A 17,517-nucleotide genomic window follows, 5' to 3' on the forward strand; every position below is an offset into this window, starting at 1 on the left:
GAAGAAGGGAAAAAAGTTGAAGGATCTGATTTTTTTGGTGTCAATCTTCCATTGACTCAGCTTTCAACTCCACTCTAGATAACATTAAGAACTGCTATTGCTTCCATTAGTAATCTCTCTGTCTCTCTCTCCAACCCGTTCCCCTCCCCAATTTGGGTCCAGTCTTTATTACTTAGTAAAACCTGCTACACACTATGTTCTACTGGCAGATCCTTTAAGAATGCAGGGTCAGCCTTTTACTTCAGTGAGGCAGGAAAAGACCATCCCCTTAAATAGAAAAATAAAAACCTATGTATGCTATGCATGGCCTTGTGTTGTATAAGCATAGAAGTTTGTTTTCTAGTCAAGGGCATGCTAGTAATTTAATGGTATAAAATGATAATTAAAGCCAATACAGACATAATTGTGATTAAAAAGGAGTGGGGTTGCATGGGGAGGTACATGGATTAGGAGAGTTGTTCCTTACCTGATTGAGAATTGACCTTTAGAAAATAACACATGTATTTAAAGAAATTTTTGTATTTCATACAAGCAAAGAGATGCAAACAAAATACATGTTTAGAAGTTTTATCTGAATGGCAAAATAATTCATTTAATAAAAAAAATCTATTGCATGAGATGGTGGTATTTTAAATTGAAATGAACTAAAATTAATTTTGCTGTGACACCTTTACCCAGATGTAATGGACCATAGCTTATAGGATGGCAAAATCAGGCTTAAAAACCCCTGGATCGGGACCAGAACATATGGTTCCAGCAAAATAATCTGTCTTATATTATAATGAATTCTATCCCTCTCCCACTCTGAATAAAGCAAGTGTATTATTAATTTTTAAAAAGTGAAAGCTGCACATGATTTTAAAAAACTGGTCTAGCCCTTGCATGAAGAAATTTCTCCAAATGAGAAATTCAAATAATAGATGTGATGATAGTAGTTTAAATTAGGACTTAAAATGACAGACAGGATTTTGGAATCCAAGTAACAGATAATGGCAGTCCCTGAACACAGCAAGATGCTACCAAGAAATCGGTGTTTTAAGTAGGGTTGGTTTGGTTTTTCCCATTATTGAGATGACCATGATCACCTTTGTCCTCTAACAGCACTAATTGGTGGTATTAACACCAATTAGTGGATTTACCATGCCAACATAGAAATAACTTTCTTTCTTCTCAGTTTGAAAATATATTACCAATATTCAAATTATGTTCATATTTTTTATCAGAACAAAATAATCACTGTTTCAGAGACCAGACAAATCTGAGCCACCTACCACTATTATAGTGCTCTACTTCTTCCCAGAAAGCTTTGTGCAATTGTGTTAGCAGCTCTTCCTTCTGTCTTACAGAGAGTTTTCCTGCAATGGTTAATGACTCCAGTGCTCGGGAAATCACCATCAACCAACACTTGGTCTCTTCCTGAATTTGTAATTTTAAGGAGTTGATCATTTTGGCCATATATTCCAAACCAACTGTTCTCTCTTGAAGGTCCTAGAAATAGGTAGATAGATAAAAACAAATACAAAAGTAAATTAATGAATGAATAAGCAAATATATATATGCATATATATATAATAACATATCTCCCATGAAATTGAACAAAATTGTTTATGAGATAACTTTGAGGGATAACTTGACAAAATCATGGTTGGAATTGGGAGTTGAGAAGATCCGAGTTCAAGTCCCAATTCAAAATTTTACTAGCTACAAGACTTCTCATCTTCAATTTTTTTTATCTGTAAAATAGGCATAGCATAGGATGAATTGATATGTTATATTAAAGCATTTTTGCAAACTTTAAAGTATTAGGGATGTGTAAGTTACTGATGACTATTTTACACTTTATTAGCAGCTAGTCTGTATATATCAGAAATGCTTAAAGCAATCATTACAATTTATAGCAATCATCCTGCAGTGTGCAGAGCACAGTACTTACTATCTGTAGGGTGGGATATGAAGTTTAGTTAAAACATGGCTTTTAACCCCACGGAAATCATAACATATAATAATACGTTACAGGACAATACTATGGTGCAAGGAAAAGTATTCTGTGAAGTCTAAAAGGGACATTGTAGGGTTATAGAATTCTAGACCTTGGCAGGACTCGGGGAGAAACCACAACCAAGTATCTGAAGCAGTCTGCTCTGTCTGTGTGAATCTGGCCTAGCTAAGATTCCAACTCCTCGACTGCTGCTTGATCTACACTACTACTGTCTCCTACAGACCCTCAGGGCAGTGTGCACTTCATAGAGGGGGCGTATTTTGGTGGTCTCAAAAAAGTGGCCATGAATTCAGTAGCCAAATAGGAAAAAGCATTCCAGGCTGAGGGAACAGAATGCACCAAGGCACAGAGGTAGGAGAGGCAGCCTGAGGTGACCAATACTCATTGTGAGGGAAGGAAGGTGATGCAAATTCAATATGTGCAAAATATTTATAGAAGGTTTTTGGAAGTAGCAAAGAGCTAGAAAGAAAGTAGATGGGCAAAGAAGGAAGGGAGCTGCTGAAAGAATAGGAGTATATGAATGTAATTGAATATTACTGAATTTTATGAAAGGATAAATATGAAGAATTCAGAGAAGCTTGGAAAGACTTCAAGGAAATGATTCTAAATCAAGTAAGAAGAACCAAAAGAACTGGCATGAAAATTTCAAATATGAAACATTTCATATTGCTGATCAACGCAGTGACTCATTACAGAGACAGCGGAAAGAACAATGGATTTGGAGCCATGGAATGCACATTCAAATCCTGGCGCTGCCATTAACTACTCTTGTGACTTGGGTAAATCCCACTATCTCTCAAGATTTCAGTTTCCCAGTTTGTAAAATGAGAAATTTGGACTACATTCCTTCCAAGGAAGGAATAGTAAAAGTGAAAGCAAGAAAACTATTGAAGTAATAAACAAAATTAAAAGTTGGCTTTATGAAAATAATCTCACCCAAGGGACCCATACAAGGTACTGGAGAGCATCCTCCCTTTTTCCTGGTATCTCTTAGATATTATTGAAAAATTCACCTCTTCATCATCCCTCAGCATTGCCACATAATCAGCCCATCTTTTCTTCCTATCATTCTATGTTTTTCTGATACTATCTTTTATTCTTTTTTGTTATTCTTCCTTGGTACTAGGTTTTAGCTTGCTCACACCCATGATGATTCTTTCTGCCTTTTAAATGATATTCATACATTTCCTTGTCATACAGAAACACCAGTAGTATTTTGTCATCAAAGATGATCTTTTGTTTCTAGGAGAAAGTTGAGGTCATGAAAAGATCTTTGCAATTTTCCAACAACCTATCCCTCCAACTCTTTGTAGATATATTGGCACAGAGGACTAATGCGATCGTTAGCTTCTCCCGTTGTGAATGGCACCTGCCAACATCTCTGCCTCTCAAGGCCATGGAAACCCTGTGCTTGGAAAGGTTCTATATATGAGGAATCCATTTTAAAATCTCTCACAGGGATGGGGGGAGGAAGGAAAAAAAAATTGAACTCAATTTTTAAAAATGAATGGTAAAATTGTTTTTACATATTATTGAGGGAAACTATTAAAATAAATGTCTTATTTGATCTTCACAAATAAAAATAAATAAGTAAAATCTCACACAGCAAAGCAGAAACAATCAATAAGAGCAACCTCATCTGACAAGTTACATAATATTCTATGTGATTAGACTTCTGCCTCTCTGCAGACATGGTTCTTGTACTCTGGAATGAATAGCCATTTTTATAATCATTAAGGATTTTGCTTACTTTGGGTGTTTCCCCCCCCCCATTTCTATTGTTATAGGGCTCCTGCATTGTGGAAAGCACACACAGACAGCATTTTCTGTCTTCTTCAGCTCACATAAATTTCCCCATTTTCCTGAATAACTCACGCCTGCCATTTCTTCTTCATCTAAGAATATTCCTTTACATTATCATACCTCAAGTCACTCAGCCACAGTACTCAGATGTCCTCCTGAGGGAACACAACGCCATCAGATGGATGGGAGCACGTCTCTGGTCACCTGAGGCCTCCCTTCTCCTCTGAGCTCTTTCTACTTACCAGGGTCTGCAAGTCCTGAGAGGTACTTAATAACTCCTCTGCTGTAATCCTTCCTTCAGTCAGATTCTGCATGATCTGCCCGACTTTGGCACTCATACATTTCAATTGGTCTAGGAGAAAGAACTGGGTTTTTTCCATTTGGTTCCAGAAGGCTTCCATCTGTGAAATGAAGATGGCATAGCCAAGTGATGATTGGGTGTAGCAGATATCTTTGAAGAATTTTCAAACATTCTATATTGTACAATACAACCTGCTGATTAATTTGCTTCATTTTGTACAGAATTCCACGCTACCCTTCTCCCCCCCCCCCCCCCCCGCTTTCTACTACGCTATCATTCAGTTTTAAAGCATCTTTTCAGAAGATGAAGAGGCTTAAGATAAGGATATGAAGGATTACAGTAAACACAATTTAAGTATTCAAATTAATTGAGAGCTTAAGGAAACATACTGATCTGAAAGGAACAGGTACAGATCAGCTAGCGGCTCAAAGTTCACAGGAACTATTTCATTAACTTCTGCATTACAGCTGACAAAGTATTTTATATTTATTTACTGTTCCCAGTTTGTGCCTCGGATTTGAAACTGAGAGAAATTACAGTGGATTGCAGTCAGGATATCTTTCATTGGTCGAAATCCCACCCCTCTCACTTGCTACTTGTGTGGAAGATCCACAAACTATATGGGTCTCCAGTTTCTTCATCTATAAAGTGAGGTTTGGCAATATGAAGTCTAATGTCCTATTCGATGTTGAACTATAATAATATATATAATATAAATTGGGTTCTATCTTCCAATTATCTTATATTTAGAGTCAGGATTATTTGTGTTCATACTTTTAGTATGTGGTGGATAAAAGAGGAAATGACTAAAGAAACAAAGGCTTGATGTTCTGAGTACATTTGGTTTGTGGAGCAATGCATGGCAATTGCCCAACAAACCAAGACTAGATCTCCTCAGGTTAGGTCTGGACCCTGAATACAGGGGGAGACAGACAGATGAGATATTAAGCAAATAAGACCCATTAATGAAACAGAAACAGTGTAGCATTAGGCAATCTGATTCCTTCTCAGAATGATTGTTTTAACTGCATAAAATACCTAGAAACACAAGGGAGACTAATTGCATAAAATGAAGGAATCAATGAAAAACTAATTTTAAAGGAATTCCAATGTATGAGTCACTAGATTAAGGGTAAGTATCAAGAACACTACTAATCCTCAGGGAACTTTTATTCTGAAGGGGACAACCACATAAATGGAAACAAGTCAGATAAAAAGGTCCTATGATCCTTGGGGGAAGCAGCAAAGCAGATGGAAATGCTTCTTCTTGAAGTCACTTCCATTGATAAAAACATCTCAGTTTATCTGAGCCATATGATTGTGCCAAGGAACATGTGGTGACAAGAACTTTATTTTCTGAGTCTTCCAATAGGGGCGATTTCTAGGGTGAATCTCCACAGATGTTGCTTCATAGAATAACTGTTCTATCCCCTTCAGAGCACCCTGATGCTTTGGGGAGGCTTGCTTGCCTGTCCTGTAAATGGTAGTGGAGATTTGGTGGCGATGCCTGGATCACTTGTTCTCTATTGAAATGCAGTTTTTAAAATATTTTAAAAAATAATTTCACAGACATTCGGTCAAAAACTTCTGCTGTGGAAAACAATATGCACTTGATAAAATTTTTTTTGAGTTAAGAACAACCAGAATTCGCCAGGAAAATCTCTGGAATAACACTTGAAATGATTTTTCTTTTTTAAATAATAGATTTTTATTTTTCAAAATACATCCAAATATATTCAACCTTGAAAAACTTTGTGTTCCATATTTTTCTCCCTTCTTCTCTACCTCCCACATCTCCTAGACAGCAAATAATACAATAAAGTTTAAATTTGTACAATTCTTCTAAACATTTCCTTATTTATTATATTGCACAAGAAAAATCAGAGCAGAAAGGGAAAAAATGAGAGGAAAAAAATCAAACAAGCAAAGAATAACAACAAAAACGGTCAAAATACTATGGTTTGATCCACATTAAGCTCCCATAGTCCTTTCTCTGGATGCAGATGGCTCTCTCCATCACAAGTCTATCAGAATTGGCCTGAATCACCTCATTATTGAAAAGAGCCAAGTCTATCACAATTAATTATCCTATAATCTTACTCCTGGCACTGCTCACTTCCCTCAGCATCAGTTCATCTAAGTGTCTTCAGGCCATCCTAAAATCACTCTGCTGATCGTTTCTTATAGAACAATAATATTCCATCACTTTCATATACTATAACTTATGCAGCCATTCTCCAAATGCTGGGGGTCCTCTCAGTTTCCAGTTCCTTGTCATTACAAAAAGGTCTCAGATAAACATTTTTGCACATGTGGGCCCCTTTCCCTCCTCTTTGGGATACAGGTCCAGGGGAGACACTGTTGGATCAAAGGGTCTGCATAGCCGTTTGGACATAATTCCATATTGCTCTCCAGAATGGGTGAATTACTTTACAACTCTACTAATAATTTATTGGTGTCCCACTTTTCCCACATCCTCTCCAGCATGTATCATGGATTTGATGATTCATCTTTTTTTGAAAACATAGATGGTAATTAGTACGACAACATTTTTTACACTTCACTGGTTTGGGTTGATATTATCAAATGACTAAGGACATAAGAAGATTGCTGAGAAGATGCAAAAAAAAAGCAGTCTAAGAAGCTGGCTAATTTCAGGTTAATTTGGTAGCAATCACAGTTTTATGATGAAATCCTTCAGTCTGGTCTCCAAAATGAAAGTATAAGAAGGTGGAAAAGAAGAGAAGATTTGGGGTCTAGAGATTTGGGTCTGATTGCCAGCTTCTGCTCTTATGAGCCATGTAATCCCAGCCTCTTAACTTCTTCCAGTCTAAGCTTTTTTCCATAAAATGATGATAAGAATTATTTATTATCGACCTCAAAGGTAGCTTTTAACAGTGCATTGTGGAAACTTCAAAGGGCTACAAAAATGTGTGATATAATTTATTACAAAAATGTTAGATCATTTGATAAAATATTTGGTGATTAACACATATGTAAATTATAAAGAAGGAATGAAGAAGAGAACCAAAAGCTAAATTATTAGTACAATACTATGTCATTCCTTGGTCAAATCCAAGGCATTGTGACAGATTAGAAAAGATCACTTTATTTATTTTGGGGGGAACAGAGCTGAGGAGTTCAACTACAAAATATTCTGCTTGCCAAGCATTCCTTTTAATTAGAAATGAGTTTACTCATGACCTATGAAAGATCAATTTTAGAGGAAAATTATGAAGGACTGGGCTTTTAAAATGCTCCAGGAAATGATGGGGCTGATTAGGTGGCATAATGGACAGAGCTATGGACCTGGAGTCAGAAAGAATCTTCTTCTTGAGTTCAAAAATGGCTTCAGAAACTTTCTAGCTGTGTCATTTTAGGCAAGTCACTTAACCCTGTATGCCCCAGTTTCCTCATTTATAAAATGAACTAGAGAAGGAAACAGCAAACCACTCTAGGAAGACTGAACTAAGAAAACCCCAAGCATGATCGCCAAGAGTTGCACACAATGGAACAACAAGTCAGCCGCAAAGGACAAAGGCACAAGGATATCAGAGAACTAGAAGTTGCTGTATAAACGTAAGCTAAATGAAGTTTTAGGAATAGGCTAAATATTTTGACCACTCTAGAATGTGCTACATTGAGTATAGCTTTTATTCAGTGGGTCAATGGTTCAAATCTAGCAGTGCTAATTCTCAAGGCAGCAATTACTTTGTTAGATCACTCTTACAGATGGCTAACTCTTCCACTGAACCAAAATTTTCTTCTTATCCCTTACTGGAAGTAGTTCTGGATCAAAGTAGATCTAAATCCTTGTTACCCAATATCCATTTAGTTTTTGGATGGCAATGACCATGTAATCTTCCCCTGACTCCCTAAAACTTCTGACTGACCATTTTCCATTCCTTCACCCAAGGCTTGGTTGCCATGGCATCAGTCTCCATTTATCCCATGGGCATCTTCTAGGTTGTCATTGTTCTGAATCTCCCACCAGAACTGAGTGCAGTCTTCCATACCATGGGCTGCCCATCCTGCTTTCTTGGCCCTGGACAGTTGAGTTCCATTCATCACTGTAGCTTTTTTATTTATTATTTTGCATCGCTGATTCATTTAAAGTCAAGTGGCAGTTATCTCACTCTTGCATAACTATGTTCTAAATCCTGATAGCAAAGGAAAGGTTCAATAGTACACATCTCCTCTTACGCTTCAGCCAGACCAAGGATCTTCAACTCTTTCAATCACAAAAGTCCTAACTTAGCAGGCATTGAACCCAAAACTAATCGCCCACATATATCAAACTCTATATTCTATTTGAAGCCTATTTCAAAACAGAAAAACAGAAATGGAAGGCCAATATACTATTCATTAAGAAAACTGCAATTATCATCATTATCTGATGCTTCATTTATACTATGATTATGACTATTTATGATTCCTGGAGGTGAGCAACTAAAGGGAGGGAAAGAGTGTATTTAACACAAAGTGAACCCTCAATACCAGTTATTAAGTCTGTCTAATAGATGGCAAACTGTGTCAGGACTGAAGCCAGGTTTTTAGCTTTGTAAAGATTTTCATGGAGCAAAGAGTCCAATTATGCCCATTATACCAGTCATGGATTGGTAATTGCCAACTTTACTTCAAATTATGCGTACAAAGTAATGGTGTGAGAGCCCAGACAGACCATTGTTCAATAGTGAATTTCCAAGTTGGGACAGACCTCAGTCATACTTTTGACTATTTCCAAGAAGGAAACTGAGGTGAAGAGTGGTGAAGTGTTTTGTCCAAGGTCATGTAGCTGCTTGGTGTAAGCTGGGATTCCAATTTGAAGATAACACTCTACGCTAAGCTTCCCAAGTTTCTGCTCCTGCTCCAGCTTTTCTTTCCTCTCTCTATTTCTTTCTGTCTCTCTCTGTGTCTCTGTGTGTGTGCGTGTATGTGTCTGTGTGTCTTTATCTTTCTTTCCCTGTCTCTCTCACACACACGCATACAACTGAATGGCACATGAATAGAATACTGAGATTGGAGTCAGAAAAACTCAAGTTCGAATCTGAACTCAGATACTTATAAGCAATGTGATTCTGAAGGGGGAGGGAAACTGTTGCCTTTACTGAAACTGTATCCCCTTTAAGATTATCACTCTGAACTGTATTTCCTTTTGATCTGTGATCCCTTTCAGAGTCTCAGCCCCTCCCGAGGAAGGCATATCCACCCAGATAAGTTATCTTTTGGGGATGCCAGAGCCTTTGATTCAATTAGAAATCCTGGTCAAAAAGCACCCCTTTGAAGTGTTGTTAATTCCAATAGGAGATCTGGGCTGAAAACTGATAAGCATCGAAGTCTGGGAACCTTGGCTTCCTTTTCAACCTGAAGCATCCATTTATTCCTTTTAAAGGGCAGTTTCTAAACTCACTTCTCACAGAAGGTCCAAAGCAGCTTGCTAGAACCCTGCTCACTGAGAAGGCATTCTCTTCACAGTGTCAGCCTCCATTTCCCTAAGAGGACTTTGGCACTATAGAAGTCAGTCTCTTAGCAAAACTGGCTTCCTATCCAACAACAAACTTTTCATTTTTGCCAATTAATAATATGGGGTTTCATGAATTCTTTCATGAAGAACCTGTGCCAACCATAAGGGGATTTTAACAACTCTCTGACTGCCATTAACCTTATCAATCCTGCATAGATCACCTAACCTCTGTTTGCCTCCGTTTCCTCAGCTGTAAAGTGAGGAATATCAGGATTGTTGGGAACATAAAATGAGATAATAATTGCAAAATAGCACCTGGCAGAATACCTGATCATAGGAGGGCACTCTATGAATATTTGTTCCCCTTCTCTGTCCATGTGATGGCTGGTAGTCTTTCTCTGGAAGATCCTATAGGTCAGGATCCTGCCAGTCCAGGCATGGGTTACAGATTAAATATATAAGTAGCAAACTGAATTTGAACAGAAATTTCTAAATTCTGACTCCAATTCTCTTTCTACTACCTAACTTGCCCTAGAGCACTGTCCCTCTTATGCCCATTTTCCAACCCCACATCAAAGATAGCTTTTAAGAAGGGCCTATGGGAGATAAAGTTCCCAAATGGAATTTTCTCTATCCAAGTGAGGAGGCAGAATTGTCAGGGAAAGCTCCAACAAACTCTAGTTTGAACTACAAAAGAACATTCTGAGATTCTCACCAAGGACAGAAACTTAAACAAATTTTCTGTCTGTGAATCTTAATTATACCTTCTCTACCACTTACCTGAAAAACCAGAAAACTAAGTCCCTAAAGTGAAGGAATGTATCTAATAATCTTTCAGGCTCAGTCCTTTTTATTTAATTGATTTAATCGCCCAGTGGGGGGGGCATTTTTTCCCAATATTATAAGCATTGCAAAGAAAATAAAATAATTTTGTACTTACATGATGTATTATGTGTTCTGAATATTCTCTCTCTTTTCTTTCAATATCTTCCAGTGTAGAATATTCAGAACTATCAGCACCCATCATCTCTGTGTTTGATAATTTGGACTGAATTTGTTTTTCTAAATCTTCAAAATTCTGAAAAAAAAAATCATCATAAATTAAACGAAAAAATCTTTACTCCAAGAACAGCATGTTAAATACCAGAGGACAAATATTTTCCCCATAGTCTTCACTACAACAGAAAAGCTATTTGTTCATTTTTGATTAAAATGCCCCATAGGTTTAGATTTTCTTAATCATAACTCATGGTCCTATGACATTTTAAGGCTTACAAAATATTTTTCTCATAAAAATCCTCTGACATGGATGCAAGCATTGTCATCTTCGTGGTACACATAAGGAAGCATTCATTTGAAACTCAAGGTCACACAGGCTTTAGAAATGCAAGAGAACTTGAACAATACCAAGCCTAATTTACTCTTTTTACAGATAAGAAAACTGAGCGCAAGAGCAGAGAGCTACCCATAAGCAACAATGGACAAACATTTCTTAAATGCTTACAAGGTACCAGGCACTGGGCTAAGTGCTGGGTATACAAAATGAGCCCAAAAGCTGTTGCTGCCCTCAGGGAGCTCAGTCTAATGGGGACGGGAACATGAGATTTGAACCTCCTTCTTAAGACAATTTAAACAAGATGTTTCCAGACCTAGGGTATTTACTGTGTGGCCTTGTAGAATATATTAAATATTGAAAAGTCTCAGTTTCTTTATCTGGAAAATAGGGATGAAAGTATTTATAATTTCTACTTCCTAGTATTGTTGTGAGGATCCTGAGAGATCATTTACATGAAATTCTATGATTGAATATAAAAATATTTTTCACTGCTGTAAACAGAGATAAAAGCCAATGGCTATGGCCACTAGGAGTGTTTGAGTTATGTTTGAGTTAAGAACATGTTCTTCCTTAAACCTCTTACACCACTTTGTCCTTCTCTTGCTGTTTTCAACTGTTAGACTGGAAGCCCCAGGAGGACAGAAATTGTGTCTTATAATTCTTTGTATCTCTGAAATGCCTAAATTAAATTTATATGTTGAAGGGGGATCCTTAATAAAAGTTTAAAAAATATTAGTATTGGGTCAGGGAATGCCATCTATTTGCTTTAATATGAAATCCCACCAAAGTCCTGATCCATATGGCTATTTTTTCCCTAGTTGAGGCAGCTAGGCAATGCAGTAGATAAAGGATTAAACCAGGAATCAGGAAGAACTGAGTTCAAATCCAATCTCAAATCTTCCTATGTGTATGATGTTAGTTAAGTCATTTAGCTTCTGTTTGCCTCAGTTTCTTCAATTGTAAAACAGAGATAATAACACCTACTGCACAGGTTCATTGTAAGGTTCAAATAATATTTAAAAAATCACATAGCATAGCCTTTGAAATGCAGTAGGTGCCTGTTCCTCTTCCTAGTTGAGGTACTTTGTGGACTTAGTACTTATGTGGACTTCATCTCTTTCATTTTTAACTCCTTTCTTATATTATTTCATGGAAATGAGGAGCACACTCAGGCTACTCATCCATTCTTCCTCACACTCAGGGAATGACTTGGTCACCTCCTTATTGATCATGTACATCATTATTGATGAATTTAATGTCATTTCTTCCATAGGAATCATTCTTGGTAATATGCTTCAGGGTACTTACAACTTACCATATACCATTCTATTTATTGAGCACCTACTGGATACAACCATATGTAGGCTCAGGGAAGAAAGAAAACAAACAGGGAGGGGGAAAAGGCATTATTGTTACTGCCTAGAACTAGTTCATGTAACATCCTCTTAGTTATGTTTATATTGTTATAATTTCATGATTCTAAATCCTTTTAAATTGATGGTTGCTTTTTTGTAGTTAACATTTTTAAGGGAACAAGATCTACACACACACACACACACACACACACACACACACACACACATACACACAGAACTTTCCCCAAAACTTTAATTAAAAAATAAAAATCATGGATACAAGTTTGGCATTTATCAAAAATGAATAGGAAATCAAGAAAGAGGGCATGATAAGTTCCAATAGACCATTATTTCTTTTTTCTCTTATTGAGATGCTTCCTTTTGCTGGATCAGTATTTTCCTCAGTGAGGGACGCCCTTGTATGAATGTTCACTTTAACCCTTCCGCACTTGTTGTCTTGAGAGATTCTTGTATTTGCCTTCCCATAAATTGTCCATATAGATTAATAGCAATTCCCATTGACAGAGTTTCCAATGCATTTTCTTTAGAACAGTTTTAGGTGAAAGCTTTGAGTATACTACCTTAGGAACGAAGACTTTCTCAGTGAGAAAGGTGAAATGCATTTAGGCTAAGATCAGAGCTCAGAAATGTCAGTGGGAGGACTTGAGCCCCTCAAAAGCACCATTCCTCCTCCCACCCCTGTCCAGTGATACCTCTCCTGATCATTTTCCACTGCCTTATGAGCATCATTTAGAAGGTAAATTCATCACCAGCAACAATGGGAAATGTGCAAAATTTCTAAAATTGTTGCTTGTTTTAAAATGATATTTTACAAAGAAAATCATATACTTACAGAAAAAATTAATATTTTAAAGTTTGTTGAAGTAGGAATGAGAAAGACTTGGAAGTCTTTGAAGAAGTCACTTAACCCCTAAGTTCCCCCAGACATTTTTTTTAAGTATCTTTGTTACAAGGGGACTGCTAATCTATTACTGTATTTATGGAGCACTTTAAGTTTTACATAATCCTTGATAGATATTTCATTTGATTGTCACAACAACCCTATGAGGTAGATGATATTATGTCCCCTTTTGAGACAATGACATTGAGAAAGACCAAACAAGATGACCAGAATTATAGCTAGGAAGGTCTTATTTGGAATCAGGTCTTCATGATTCCAAGCCCAGTGCTGTATCTGTTATATCACCTAGCTTATTGGACTGCTCACAAGTCCAGGCATAAAATTTAAAAATAAAAACATTAGCTAAGATTAAAATAACAACTGATATCCTGGAGATGATGAAAAAGGACTAGTTTACAATATTTATAGAATGAATAGGATTATAAATATCATATATTTAAAGCTGGAAGGAACCTGAGAAATTATGCAGCCCAATTCTCTGATCTTTAAAATGAGAAAACTGTGTCCAGAAAATTTAAAGGACTTGGAAGTACCCGAGTCAGGTTTAGAACTTAGTTACTTGGATTCTGGAACTAATATTAATCATCTATTATTGATGATCTTTTTAACAGTCACTAATATTTTACAAGGGATATAATCAAAAAGTTCTTTATGATTTAAATAGATCACTTAAAAAATCTAAGATCTACATTCATTTTGAGAGCACATTTAGTTATCACCAACTGTATGTTTGCTGACTAAAATGAGAATCATGCGAATCTTATGAAAATGTTTTTGTGACCCATAAAATGTAACTCTTACCATTTCTTGTTTTGAAATGATCTTTTGATACAAATCATCACCAGCTTTCTTCTTTGGCAGACTATCACTTAGGGACATTTTCAGAATCTGGATAAACATCTATCAGAAGAAGAAAAACAATAATGCAAGACTGGTTTTTTACCTGTCTTTATAGTAAAGTCACTGGATTTTTTTTAAGGAAAACATTATAGGATATTAGCATACTGGTCCTAGAAGTTACCATATGGCATAGAAAATGAGAGTTTAAAACATCAAATTGTCAAAAATTATTTTATAGAGCTAGGAAAATAACAAAATTAATTTGGAAGAACAAAAGGTAAAAAATAACAAGGAAATCAATGAAAACAATAAGATGGCTAGCCATATCAGATCTCAAACTGCATTATAAAGTAGTAATAATCCAAATAATCTAGTACTGGCTAAGAAACAGTTAGGAGTTCAGTAGAATAAATTAGGTATACAATAGACTACAATAAATAACTACAGTAATTTAGTATTTAACAAACCCAAAGATCCAAGATTTGGGGGACAAACAATTCACTATTTGACAAAAATTTCTCGAAAAACTGGAAAACACTATGGTAGAAACCAAGTACAGACCAACATTCACCTCATCTACTAAAATAAGTTAAAAATGGGTGTGTCATTTAAGCAAAAGGAAATATAATAAGCAAAGTAGGGAAGCATGGAAAATATTGCCTGCTGAATTTATGGATAAAGGAAGAATTTAAGACCAAACAAGAGATAAAACATTATGTAAAATGGTTGATTATGTCAAATTTAAAAAGGTCTACACAAACAAAATCAATGCACCCAAGACTAGTAGGAAAACAGGAAAGTGGCAAAACTTTTTTTTTTGTTTGTTTGTTTGTTTTACAGAAAGTTTCTCTGATAAAGGCCTTGTTTCTTGAATATGTAGAGAACCAAGTTGAATTTATAAGGGAAAAAAAGTCATTTGTCTATTGATAAGTTGTTAAAGGATATGAAAAGGCATTTTCAGAAGAAGAAATCAAAGCTATCTATAATCACATGAAAAAATACTCTAAAATATCAAGTAAAGAAAAGTAAATTAAAATATTTCTGAAGAAGCTATTACACCTTACATCGACTAGATTGACTAATAGAACAAAAAAAAGTAAAAATAACAAATGTGCAGTAGACCATGGTTATGGAATTAAATATATAACAGGCATGGTCACTGATTTTGTTTATTTTGTTTTGTCCTTTTTTTAAGGCAATATTTTACTGTTGCAGACAAGGAGGACACATAGAAATAGCAATAAAACATTCATTTAAGAAAAAAATATTTACAATGCCTGTTTTCCTTCAAATATTCGTCTTATAATAATATTTTAGACCTTTCAAAGAATGTCATATTTCTTTCATCAGGATACTCTATTTTTTACTCTTTTTATTCCCCAATAAGGAATCATAGTTAAAGTTTTGAAGGGCCTATCTTGCACTAAATCATTTTAGAATAAAGCACATATGTGTATAAAAGATAATTATTTTCCATAAATTGAAAAAATATATATAAAGACATTTGAGTAAAATATGAACTTTTCCCATCTAGATGGAGGATTTACTATTAAATCACACATATTGATATTTTAAGATCCCATGATTTCTTCACTTGGTCATATTCTCTGCTTATGCAGATCCAAATTACTCCCAGCACAGCTTTGCATTCAGCATTCTAAGGAAATTCTGACTCATAACTAAGGGATTCCTTGAGGAACAATCTTCTTTGATGGAGCTCTCTTTTGTGCTCAACTGTTCCTTATACAGCCCTTAGGCATCACACTAAGTCTTTTCAGACTGGTAGGATCCACCAGAGCTAGTTCTGCCCCAATTCTTAAGCTTGGAAAATCCAGTCACCTCATGTCTAAAATAGACAAGGGAAAGTGTTAATGGAGGGAGGCGCCCAGCCTTCTTATAAACTGTATGGTCAAAGTGTTATATCTACAGATTCAAACAGCTGACACCAACTTAAGGGCCACCTAGATCATCACATCAATAACTGAATGAGAATCTCCTCTAGGTATAATATCTGAGAAATAGTCATTTGACCTTCTGGTAAAGGGAACTCACCATGGCAATTTCTGCTTCTTCAATGTGTAAAGCACTCACATTTTCTAATAAAACCACACTCATATTCAGATAAAAAATACATTAAAAACAACTACCTTCCACCTACCATGTGTTGTTCCTGCCTCATGTCCTTATCTAAGAGTAGCAGGCTTTTCAGGTGAAGGGTATGCAGACATAAGCTAATATCAAAACTGAAAGAAAAAAAAAGAAAACTCCATTATAATGACTTAAATAAATGATTCCCATGAAATTTCATTAGTACAATGCTCACCAATGTACATTGTCAACTACAGTGCTAAATCATTTATATAAATCATGCCTGATGCATTTTCATTTTCCTTCTGTCTTCATGAGATATTATTATATACATAAAATTTCAACTTAAAAATTAAAACCCAACTTTGAGAATGAATGATGATAGAAAAATAACTTACATTTCTATGATGCATCAAAACTGAAAGAATGTTATGTTCCAAAACCCCCTGAGTTATGTTGAATATTGTCGTCAACATTGTAAGAGATTATTAATCATGGAAATGAAAAGGAACTGAGATGTGATACAGTCAAGGGGTTCTTAACCTAGTAGTTTGTCAATATATCAAAAATTTTTATTTACAAAATACATACATATATATATACACACATACATACATACATGTAATTATAAATATTTTATTGATCAGTATTTTATTGATTCATGTTTTAAAAAGTAATTCTCAGAGATCCAGAAGTTTCACCAGGTTGGAGAAGTGTCCATGAAAGAAACAAGATTAAGATGCCCTGATCAGGTTAAATTCCTCATTTACTGGTGAGAGAACTGAAGCTCAAAGAGATAGATGTCTTGCCCAGCTGACACACCCTTAGTGTCAGAGATAATATCTTAGCATCCTGATACAGTCACTTCTCAGAGTATGAGAACAAGCTAAGAAAGAGTCAGAGAAGCTGCCTTTCCTGGGACATCACACAGAGTCCATTTGTCAGGAAAGGACATGTAGGGCCACAAACAACAAGAACCATAATCCCTAACAACTAATGATGATGAAGTGTTTTGCAGTTAAAGTGCTTTCATGTGCAACATCTCTTCTAAGCCTTAGAGCCACTCTCCAAAGTGGGGAGATGCCACCGATATCTTTATACTTATCTTACAGATGAACCCAAGACTTTTAGGGATAAAATTAAGGGTCATACAGCTAGCCAGAAGGAACTGGAGGATTCCAGCATAGAATCTCTAACTTCAAATGCACTATGTCATACATTATAATTCGCACCTTAGCATCTCAATTTATCTTCCTGACCACTTTATTTTTCCAGTTTGTATGATCTTTTGAGATAATAATGAAGATCAGCCCAGAGTTCTCTTGCTAAGCCCCATGATTTATGTTCAGATCTTCTCTTAGAAGGCAGAGGAAAAACCCAGAGTTAATGCTTACTCATTAAAATATAAA

General features: G+C 35.8%; 1 protein-coding gene across 2 annotated transcripts in view; it reads right to left on the bottom strand.

The window, feature by feature from the left end:
• Positions 1-17,517, bottom strand: part of EVC (EvC ciliary complex subunit 1) — a 107,384-nt gene that overhangs the window by 64,875 nt on the left and 24,992 nt on the right. For both annotated transcript variants that reach the window (XM_031943804.1, XM_012552338.3), the window contains exons 5-9: positions 16,179-16,263; positions 13,982-14,080; positions 10,508-10,645; positions 4,045-4,203; positions 1,272-1,488 (exon numbers count right to left, since the gene is read on the bottom strand). In XM_031943804.1, the coding sequence (XP_031799664.1) occupies positions 1,272-1,488; positions 4,045-4,203; positions 10,508-10,645; positions 13,982-14,080; positions 16,179-16,263 (698 nt within the window). The remainder of the gene's footprint in view (positions 1-1,271; positions 1,489-4,044; positions 4,204-10,507; positions 10,646-13,981; positions 14,081-16,178; positions 16,264-17,517) is intronic.

Source organism: Sarcophilus harrisii, chromosome 6, assembly GCF_902635505.1.
Source record: "Sarcophilus harrisii chromosome 6, mSarHar1.11, whole genome shotgun sequence".
Classification (NCBI taxonomy): domain Eukaryota; kingdom Metazoa; phylum Chordata; class Mammalia; order Dasyuromorphia; family Dasyuridae; genus Sarcophilus; species Sarcophilus harrisii.